Genomic DNA, 11,472 nt, shown 5'->3' with positions numbered 1-11,472 from the left:
AGAGGAGGGGGATGGGGTTTATAGAACACTAAAGAACTAGCAATCCTCAGCGTAAAGAATCCAGTTAAATCATAGCATATATCTCGGGACATTTCACCAGAAGCGTTTTCCTGAAAATTGTATAACTCAAGCTTAGTTCAAACATATATCCAAAAAATTTTATTAGGCCAATGCGTACATTCCCCAAATGTATGGGAGTTTATCTCTAGCAATTTAAAATATAATACTGGAAAATGAATTGTGCAGCCATTTCAGATATGCACCACCTACAGCGGGCCTGGGAATGTTCCATTCTCCCTTTGCTCATTCCATCTGTCAACCTGATGCATAGACAAAGTAATCAAAACAAGCTGTTTGCAGATATGCACAATTTCAAGATTGGTAGTAGCAAGAAACAATATTTTTTTTGTGAAATGTCTGCATAAGCCATTAGGAAAAAGAAGAAATGAAAAAGAAATCAAAATTGTGTATTTGACCTGATGGTAACTGCTAATGAAAATGTATTCATCAAGCATCTATTTGAAATATCAAGTTACTGTAAATACTACCCATGATAATTTTGAACTTGAGGTTAGCCAAGTAACTCACATTTTGGTTCTAAATGTGAAACTTGAGGTTATCCCTCACACATGTGGGAAGTGAAAATCAATTTAAGCAAATATATAAGCCAGCTCAGCTCACTACGCACTACTTGTGTTAAATATATCAGACAGTAATCTTCTCCTTAAGTGTTTAAAACTTCAACAAAAAAAACTAAGCATTTTCCTACTAAGTGGGGTCAACTAAATGGATCAAGTGACATGATGTTTCTCCCCTCTACTTTTAGCTATATAGGGTTATTTTCCATATGATCTACTCTCCTTAACTAGAGCTTCTATAGGTTTTCGCAAATGCCCAAACCACCTAAGAAAAGATTTACCATATTTTCTACAGTAGGTACTATCCCAACTTACTCTTTAGCAATAGAGTTATCTTCCCCTATGATCTACTCTCCTTACTAGATCTTCTATAGGTCTTCACATATGCCCAAACCACCTAAGACAAGACTCTACCATATTAACTACTTAGGCACTATTCCAACTTACTCTATAACACATTCATTCTTGATCCTATCTTGTCAAGGATTTCCACTCATAGAGCACAACATTCAGCCCTCTTACATTGGGTTTAGTCAATCATGTGGGGCTTTTCCATTCAAGGAGGGTCTAATTATTGTAAACAACAAAAAATGGTTCTAATCATTTAAAGAAAATGAAGATCTTCATATGAAGTACTTTATCAAGTAACTGAAGCATGGTTTATCTGAGAAGGAATATTGAACATCTCATAAACTGAATTCAAGAGGTTAAGAAGCCACAAGTTAAAGGAGGAAGGAATAATAACATGTTACAGATGATAAAGAGATGAGATTAGCTGATAGAAATTAAACATCTCGAAATTAAAAGTATCATGCATCTACAAATATACAAGAATATTAACCACAACTTGAACTCCCTCTAATCTCTATACACAAAAACAAGGAAATCTTCCTCTCCATAAAGCAGCCTTACATATTTAATTACTAAGGTTGTTATTCTAGTGTCATTTTTCACAGATATCAATTTCTATCTTTCAATACTTTTCTATTTAGATGAGAAGTGGATAAAAAACAAAAGAAATGCTAAATTGTAGCATACCAGATGAAATTTCTTTACAACAACTTACATAACTAGTAAAAGATGTAACTCCATTTCCATGAAAAAAAATAGGCTAAAATATGTTTTTCATCCCTATAAATATCGAAATGTTCAAAATCCATCCCTGCAAAATTTTTTATCTGTTTATTGTCCTCGCAGAATTTAAATCCATTTATCTGAAACTACATGTCTGATGACTATGCACATAAGTCAGTCCATTGGCCAATTGAATGCTGACATGTGTCAAAACTATTTCCCCATCTCTGCGGATACAAACCCCTCTATGCGGACCGTCGTTCTTCTCGACACCAACACCAACACAATCTCTGTCTGAGGAGAAGGGAGTTGTGTGTCATCGTGTGCGGATCACAAATCCCTCAATTTCCTTCATCGATTTGCGACCTTTGTGTGCGGGCTGCGTGTAGCATGGATCTGGTTCTCGAGGTGAGTGCTGAAAGCCACAGTGAACATCAGAGAGGATGGTTGGGGAACAAAGGTAAATGAAAGTTGCATTTTTTGTCTTTTTGAATCCTTGTATTTTTCTTTGAATGCCTGGTTCGTGTTCTTATCAAAATAAGATTCAATGAGTCTTTGTTGTCTCATCTTTGGGGTTGTTGGTTCATGTTTTGTTTTAAGTAGGATCTCGAGGATTCTGGGTTGATTTCCTTTGTAATGGATGTAACTATGAAAAAAAAATTGTTTGGGATTCAAATCAGTTTGAATAATAAGTTTCAATTTCCTAGGTTTTCGTTACTCGCCAATCTTTTCATATCAAAAGGGTCTCATTTTTTTCTGTTGGATTTATCTTAGGTGTTGCATGTGAATCTGAGTGCTTGAATCAAAAGCAATCTATCACCTTTTTTAAATGGATTATCTTTCTCTCGCTCGCTCACTCATTCAATAATATTAATGTGATATTTGTATGATTCTTTTAGAAGTTTTGGTGCACAATTACTTACCAATGCCAAGCGGCAGCAGCTTCTGAGAAGGTGGGATTGGTGAGAATGTGTAGGTTGTTTGGTGGTGGGGGGTGCTGGTTTTGTGGGAAGGATAAAGGTGTTGGGTTTGTTGCTATGTCTCCGGCAGAACTGAGGAATTTTTACATCGGTTACATCAGTTTGAAAAAACTCTCACCTTGGTTCCGATGTTAGGTTAGGGTAACCAAACCTACACCTGAGCCAAAAAATAACATTTAAATTTTGTGAGGAATAAAAAAACCAACAATTGTGCAAGGATGGATTCTGGACAATTCGATATTTATAGGGACGGAAAAAATATTTTAGCCAAAAAAATACAATTAGACCATAAACGGATGGAAATCTTATGTTAGCAAAAAGAAATGTCAGTAAATATATCTCATTGGACAAGAAGTCCCTAGTGCTTAGCAGATAATCAACAACGTCCAATGCTAAAATACATACCCATTCACCAGGGCAAAGAGAACGATAATATTTGGCAAACTTGTCACATTCTGGTGCACCTTCTCCTTTAGCAGCTACACATCTGCACAAGAGTTTCGAAGATTAAAATAAACAAACAGTGTGTGTGAAGTGTGAACAATGAGCTCAGTGGAAATAAAAGGAAACCAAGTATGACTCACCGATGATATTCAATGTATCGGGTAAAGCAATGCCTGGTTTGATTTGTAGTTGGAAAACGGAAATCTGCTGGAGCAGTTTCAAGCTGGAAAATAGTGGCATAAATAAGAACAAATTGAAGGAAGGAATATCAACCTTGCTTATCATGCACTCAAGTGGCAATTCTAGAAGAGTGATTCAATTAAATAAATGTTACCTTAATTTCAGGGGTCTCTTCAGCTACATCTTCATTGCCAGAGTTTTCCTCAACATTTCCACTACTTTGCTCTTCAGTGCTTTCTTCAGCAGGAGGAGGGGTGACTTCACTGCTTTCCTGAGCAACTGCAGGGGCAACAGGAGTTGTTTCTTCCACAGTTTTCTCAGCAACTGGTTCCTCAGAAGCAGCTACCTTTGGGTTTTCAACTTCTTTGACCTCAACAGCTTTTTCAACTACAGTTGTTTGCTTGTCATTCACATAATATTCCTGCAAGTCAAGAAAACATTTGTCACTCACTATCTTCATCTTACACTCTATATGACAACAGAAGACCGACCATCATAGTGATAAATAAATTCAAGGCATAAAACATTATGCATTCAGCTGAGGAAATTCAGGGAATAGGTTATAGCCACAGCAACACATCATACCTCAGCAATTCTATCTATGGAGATTCAAATGTCGATGACATGGAATTCATATAAACGATTTATCATCCACAGCGAATAAAGTTTATAGCCATATACTAAAGGACTATGCATACACACATACAAACATATATATATATATATATATATATATATATATATATATATAACTTGCAAAATCCCCAATGTTGTATTGTCTTCTGAGTATCAATTACATTTGTCATTCTCATAATATAAGCAATATAAAATAAACGGCATATTGAAGTACAACAATGGAATGCAAGATTAATGACAGATTGGTTGATTCAAAATCCCAATTGCAGCAGATAAAATTCATTCCAGCAGTATTTACTCATGTTTGGACTTTTTCATCATTCAAAATCATTCTTCGTAGAATTGATTATGAGACAATTGAAAATCTTCCGCTTTACCGTTGACAAAACTGATAGACACAGACAAAAGCATATCAATAATTACAGTTCAAAATTGATATTACATTATCATCCAAACAAAAGTGAATCCTTCTAAACTCATTTTTAAACTATTCCCAAACATAAATCAATTTTTTAAACGTCAACTCTCTTAATATAAATCCAATTCTACCAAAACCTAAAACAAAATACCCAAGAATAACGTTAATTGGCAAATATAGAGACTTAACTTCGCGCATATGACATAGATCAGGCTTAGAATTTTCGGTAGATATAACAGATCATAAAATGTCATGGATTGATTACATTAAGCTAAGATTTCAATTTTTAATTGCATGCACTAGAAGCACTTCAAAAACACTATCCTACCAAAGAAAAAAAAATGTACAGTTGAAACCTTATTAAGATTTAGTTCAAAGTACTCTAGATTGTGGATTAACTAAATCAGGGTCTGATTTGCAATTTCCAATTGATTGATAAGATAAAAGGAACTGGAACGAAAACGAAGACTCTGGAAGCGGAATTGAAAGGGGAAAAGAGATTGAAGAGAAATGAAGGAAGAAAGAGAGAGTACCTCGGCGAGAGATTGAGATTTGTCAGCAGTTTCCGCCATTGATGATCACGGGGCGGCTACAACACACAAGAGGGGATTGGAGAGTGTTGTAGGTCAAAACTCAGAGAAGCTAAAAGCCTAAAACAGTTCGAGTTCGTGTCCCTGTGATGTACATTTGTGTAAGGTTTTCGGTTAAAATATTCACAAGAGTCAAGAAGATATTAGAATATATTTTTTAAAAAAAAACCTATACTTCATATTATTAATTATTAATTTTTTTAAAGTTCTTATAAGAAAAAATATATATTTATTTTCAATCATCAAAGATCTTACCGGCATTTTTTTTTCTATGATAATTATCGTATGAAAATCTCATAAGTAACTAGATTCGAATCTTACCGATATAGCATAACCTTCCAAAATTATCACAAATCCTCTTGCTCGATAGGTAAAATAATCTTATACGAGTTAATGTATATGCATTTAGTGATAAAAGAAATATATTTTAATCTTTATATAAAAATGTTCATGGATTACTTTCTGTCAGTTTGATAAATTATACCACTATTAGATTTGGTTCTTATATTTAATATTGTTTTTTGTTGTTTCTGTTAGAATGTAATATCAATTTTCAACAAATACAAATTGATTTTTATGATATATATTTTTTTGTCCGAAAGAATTAAAAATAGATATGAAAACATTTAGAATAATTTATTCATTTTAAACTTTCAAATGTAGTTTTAAAATAAAAGAAAATATAATAATCAGCTTGAAGTGACACATAATGATAAAAAAAATTACCGAAAGGTCAGTTAAAAGCTAAAAAAAAGTTAATAGCTTAAAATTGTTAAGCTAATTTATTTTATAAGTATTTAGTGAAATTATCTATTAAATATTTGATAAAATAATATAAATAGACATGTTTATATGTTATTTTATATAAATGTTAATTTTATTTTATTGATAAAAATATATTTTGAAGCATTTATAATTTTTAAATTATAGATCAATTGTTTTAATTACATTTTTTACTAATTATTATATTTGTTCATATTGTGTATCCTACTATTCATCTTAAACTACATCTTAAAATTTAGAAAGGGAAAGAAGAAGGAAGAAGGAAGATTAAAATTTAGAAAGGGAAAGAAAAAGGAAGAAGGAAGAACCGACACAAAATAGAAACTTAAATATGAAATTTAGAAAAATGTAAAAAAGTGTGTTTCAAGGTCTCCCCCAAGACTATTTTATTACAAAACTAACATTAAAATTCGTGGGCCTCTCTAATATCCTTTAAGCCCACATGATTATTTGCCTAAGAAACTAATAAGAATGGTAAGGCATTTAAATCCTGCATCCCTTATTTGAATCATGTAACTCTCATTGTATTTTGGAATGTTGATTCCAAAATGTAAATTTACATTTTAAAATAGACTTTCCAAAATATAATAGAAGGTACATGACTCAATTGTGAAGGTATAATAAACAAATACCAAACTGGAATAGGGCTCCAAATAAAGAGCTAAGCTCAAAATGCTAAAAGAAAAACTCTCAAACAGAAAAAATCAAGTGCATGGGCAGCGACTTGAAGCTCTATTTTGACCCCCAAAACATTTGCACTGGCTTGAGCTTATGAGAAACAAATTTGAAGAGATTTATCTTAGCTTTCCTACAAGCCCTGAATCATCCAAATCCGAGTAAATAAAGTTATGTCCTGCTCAACACAGCAATGTCAATAAAAATTCATAAAACTTAACATTTAGGCCCAATTAGGTCCAATATCACAAATCTCAGCCATGAGGTCAAAATTAGACACAAAAGCATGTCAATTATATCCAAAAATAAATCATTAATTAATGCCTTGCTCTATCAGTTAGTCATAAATATTCTTAAAAATATATACATGGTTTCCAAGAATAAAAGATTTTCATGTTTTTTTAAAGAAAAAAAGATTTTCATGTTTGACTTTAATAAAACTTTTCCAAATATAAAAATGTCATTTTAGAGAAATAACGTCATTAAGTACATGTTTATAAGACTATTATTTAAATTTTCTAATATTTTAATTTATCATACGAGGATCTTTATGATACAAAGTTTTATTATTTTCGAAACAAGAAAAAAAATGTCACAATATTTAACTTAACAAACCTTTCTTTCTCCTATGTCTCCTCAAAATGTAATGATAAATTAAAGATAAGCTTAAATATATTTTTCTTTCATGCAATTTTGTATTTTTTTATTTGTCATTGAAACTTGTTAGGTTGTAATTCCTAAAAATTTTAACTCATTTAATATTGATCTTTGTTTTAGAGTATCTTTAGTGGAAGAATCAATTTTGAATTTTTGAATTATTTTTTATGTGTTTTATGATGTCACATAAAATGTAAGAACTTTTGTCATTTTTTATTCTAACGGTAAAATTCAATTTGAGTTCTTGAATTTTACTTGCAAAAAAAATATTTTTTTAAAAAAAAGAGTAATTCTTGGGAGTTCTTCTCTTAAAACTCAATCTCAATGGTAGATCTGATAGACATGGATTATTAAGCTCAAAAATCCAACTCAAGAACCTCATTAAAAATATTGTTAGTCTCTAAAATATTGTTAGTCTCTATTAGCAAATAGTAAATAGTTAATGTGACAAATAAAATGATTATAGATCATCATGTCACATCATCACCTTGGTGACATCACCATGTTATGTTATTATGTTCATGACATCAAGATGACATAATCATGTTATTATGCATCATCAATAATTTACAAGGATTAAAATAAAAATACTTTTTCTTCTCCCCCTCTCCACCCATCTTCTAAACTTTTGCCTCTTCCTTACAACTTGTTGGTAAAGTAATATTTCACTATTATCTTTCTTCAATCTCCCTTCATCCACCCTTCATTGTCTCTCTTACACCCTCTATTTTGTTCCTTTTTTTTCATTCTCCCACCCCTTTCCTTTTTCCATTCCAATTGCTAGTCATTATAGGATCTCCATTAGGGCTCATGCCTCTAAAAAGATAATGAATGTCAACATATATTTTCACGTACAATCCAACCACACATAACTCAATTCAAAAATGAATAAATCCTCATTGATATTCAGTGACAACTTTTCCTTGTTGTTGATGTCATGGCTGTTAGAGATAGGGGTGCAACATGAGCCACATGAAGACTAAAGCTTGAAGATGTTTTGTCTTTTACATGCCCAACTCCCTTGAGTGACATTTGTATTGGTTGTTATATTGAACGTTGCATCTTAGTCCATATCATATCTCTTGTGCATCATGCATCATTATGAGTGAGTGAGAAGGAAGTTTCTAAAGTTATAAAATTTCTTCAGAAGGCAAAACTCTTTGTTTTAATCAATTACAGTCTTATCGTAATCGATTACACAAGTTTTCTTAAGCTTGCAGAGTTATGTCTCGTATATGTTTAATCGATTACAGCCTTATCGTAATCGATTAGACAGTGGTTTTGAGACAATGACTGATTTGTTTAGAAGTCTCTGCTTTAATTATTACTTCTCTGTTTATAAGTGTTTAAGAAGTGAACAAGAACACTTTAATTGATTACTTTGAGTATATAATTGATTACATTGCTTTTGAGTTGTTTCCAAGTGTTTGGAAGAACACTTTAAACGATTAAAAAGATAATCTAATCGATTACCTTGTAGATTTAATCGATTACAGGTGGTTATAATTGTTTTCTCTATAAATAACCAGCTTGTGTTCTCTTCAAAACAACTATGAAAATACAATTAAATAAGCTTCTGATTGAGCTAAGATCACGCACTATTATTAGTTACAAAAAGAAGAGAAAAAAAGTGCTAAGAAAAGTAACTCACACCATCAAATCTCTTGATTGTGAATATCTTTTGTGATAAGTGAGTTGTGTCACTTTCTTGAGTTCAAGAAGAACAACTCTTCAATCAAGCAAAGTTTTGCGAAAAGGATTGATTAGGTTGTGTCTATCTTTACTCTTGGTTTTTGTGAATGGTTTTACACATCTTTTGTTTGTGCATGAATCGCTGAAGGCATGCTAGAATATGTGTTTCTAGTTAGGGCTAAGGGTAGGTTTCTCTTAGGTTCTTATTCACAAAAGACCCTAGTGCTGGGTGCCTAAGTCTCTTTTTCTAGAGGGGGAATTGTAGATGCTTGTGATTGTTTGTAAGGATTCTATATGCATAGTGAAAATCCAATTCGGGTTTTGGATTATATAACTAGATTAACTTTTATAGTGATAAAGAGTGAACCAGTACAAAAAGGTTGTGTACTTCTTCTCTTGATTTAATCTTTATCTCTCATTCTAGTCTTGATCAGTTTTCTAAAAGGTTCAAGAAAATATCTTTGTGAAAGAAAGAAATTTAACAAAGGTCTTATGTAAAGGGTGGACTGATTCAATATTGATTGAGTTTGGTTTATGAAAGTTTTGTGATATGATCCGTACAAAAGAAGTTTTTGTAACTCTAGTTTTAAAAGTTCATTTTGTTTTGAAAACCAATTCACCCTTCATCTTGGTTGTAGAAGCAAGCTTCATGATGATGAACAACAATTTTGATGATGCCAAAAGCCCCAATGATTGATTCAAGATTGATTCAAGATTTCAAGATCAAGCATCAAGAATCCAATCGAAGATTCAAGATTCAAGAGAAGAAATTAAGAAGCAACAAGTCAAGACTTCATATAGGATTAGTATTAAAAGATTTTTTCAAAAACCAAATAGCACAGTTTTGTTTTACAAAAGAATTTTCTCAAATTTTCTAAGTTACCAGAGTGATTACTCTCTAGTAATCGTTTACTAGTTGGCAGTAATCGATTACCAGTGACCAGTTTGGTTTTCAAAATGTTTTCAAATGATTTGTAACATTCCAAAATGATTTTCAAATAGTATAATCAATTACACTATATTAGTAATCGATTACAAGTGAATTTGGACGTTGGAATTTAAATCCAATTGTGAAGAATCACAACTTTTCATAAAATACATTGTGTAATCGATTACACCATTGTGGTAATCGATTACCAGTGAATAGTTTTGAAGAAAAAGTTAAGAGTTATAACTCTTAACATGGTTTTCTCAAAAGTCATAACTCTTCCAATGATTTCTTTGATCAGGCATGAAGAGTCTATAAAAGCATGACTTTGGCACACGTTTGAAATATATGATATTCTTCCAAACAATCCTTTTTCACAATCTTTCTCTAACTATTCCCATTGTTTTTTCTTTGCCAAAAAGCTTTCTAAACTTTGTTTTCAAAACTTTGTTTTTCTGCAAGTGGAAATTCTGCAGAAAACAAAAGTGTGCTATCTTTTCTTCCTTCTCCCTCTTACCAAAAGATTCAAAGGACTAACCGCCTGAGAATTCTTTTGATTCTTTCTCTTCCCTTTAAACAAAAGATTTCAAAGAACTAACCGCCTGAAATATCTTTTGTTTCCCCTTACAAAGATTCAAGAGACTAACCGCCTAAGAATTCTTTGTCTTAACACATTGGAGGGTACATCATTTGTGGTACAAGTAGAGCGTACATCTACTTGGGTTGTAATACTGAGAACAAGAAAGGGTACATCTCTTGTGGATCAGTTCAAGTGGAGTGTACATTCACTTGGTTGTTCAAAGAGAACAAGGGAGGGTACATCCCTTGTGGATCTTTGCTTGTAAAGGATTTTACAAGGTTATTGGAAATCTCAAGAATCGATGGTTGCTTGGGGACTAGATGTAGGCACGGGTTGTTGCTGAACCAGTATAAATCTTGTGTTTGTCTTCTTCTTCCCTACACTCTTTATCTTTCCGTTGTGCACTTTTTATTTTTCGCTTTACTTTTGTCTAAGTTATTGTTTCTGTTCTTTACTTTCTCATAACTTAGTAATAAAGCCTAATTGAATCTAGTAATATTAAGAAGGATAAATTTTTAATTAGTCAAGACAGGTTCATAATTAATTCAACCCCCTCCTTCTTAATTATTCTGAGGCCACTTGATCCAATATTGGTTTGTGAGTACCATCATCTTTTTCAATGGCTCATTTCTCCTCCAACGACACCAACACAAATAACAAATCATATACCATAATTGATGGAACCCTCATTTGCGGATCCAATTTTTAGCATCAGCAAATTTTGGAACCTATTTGAGACTCTCTGAAATTGGGAAAAATAAAAAGGAAAAAGCAGAATTAGAAAAAGAGATGGAAAAAACAACATCACAATCTTGGAAGATTAATAAGTTGAGGATGATTCGCCACAAAGGATAAAATTCTTTGATAAGAACCTAAGGTTTCACACAAGAACCAAGAAAGACATTCTCTTAACTGTGTCTAATATGAAATTTCATCCAAAGCTGCCAACAAAGTGTTTAAACAGTCTATTTATAATTCCTACTAAAAACCCTAAATTAGGCCAAAGGCCCGATAACTAATATAATAATTAAAAGACTTAAAATAAAAATAAAAAGGTAGCAGCCCATTACAAGTCCAAAATATAATTAAAAACGAGAACAAATCTTATTCTAAAAATTGGCTAAAATTTATGAGTTTCACTTTTTCTTCTCTTTCCTCCATGAGAGAATTTAGTGTCTTGCCAAACTCTTCTTGAAA

General features: G+C 32.1%; 1 protein-coding gene across 2 annotated transcripts; it reads right to left on the bottom strand.

Moving 5' to 3' along the window:
* Positions 1–49: 49 nt before the first annotated feature.
* LOC100306272 (putative cytochrome c oxidase subunit 6b-1) lies at positions 50–5,071 on the bottom strand. Of its 2 annotated transcripts, XR_412998.4 has the most exons (6): positions 4,904–5,071; positions 3,471–3,737; positions 3,277–3,359; positions 3,098–3,179; positions 2,636–2,849; positions 133–2,127 (listed from the first exon to the last, which is right to left on the bottom strand). XR_412998.4 is itself a non-coding variant. In NM_001249391.2 (5 exons), the coding sequence occupies exons 1-5, from the start codon at positions 4,940–4,942 to the stop codon at positions 267–269; spliced, it is 525 nt and encodes a 174-aa protein (NP_001236320.2). In that variant the 5' UTR covers positions 4,943–5,053; the 3' UTR covers positions 50–266. The 2 variants fall into 2 exon arrangements, 1 of the variants encoding a protein (NP_001236320.2); NM_001249391.2 differs by lacking the exon at positions 2,636–2,849 and having other exon boundaries at positions 50–320; positions 4,904–5,053.
* Positions 5,072–11,472: the final 6,401 nt, after the last annotated feature.

This window comes from Glycine max, chromosome 2 (assembly GCF_000004515.6).
Source record: "Glycine max cultivar Williams 82 chromosome 2, Glycine_max_v4.0, whole genome shotgun sequence".
Lineage (NCBI taxonomy): Eukaryota > Viridiplantae > Streptophyta > Magnoliopsida > Fabales > Fabaceae > Glycine > Glycine max.
Note: the sequence above shows the minus strand (reverse complement) of the source record. Positions and strands in the feature narration are given on the sequence as shown.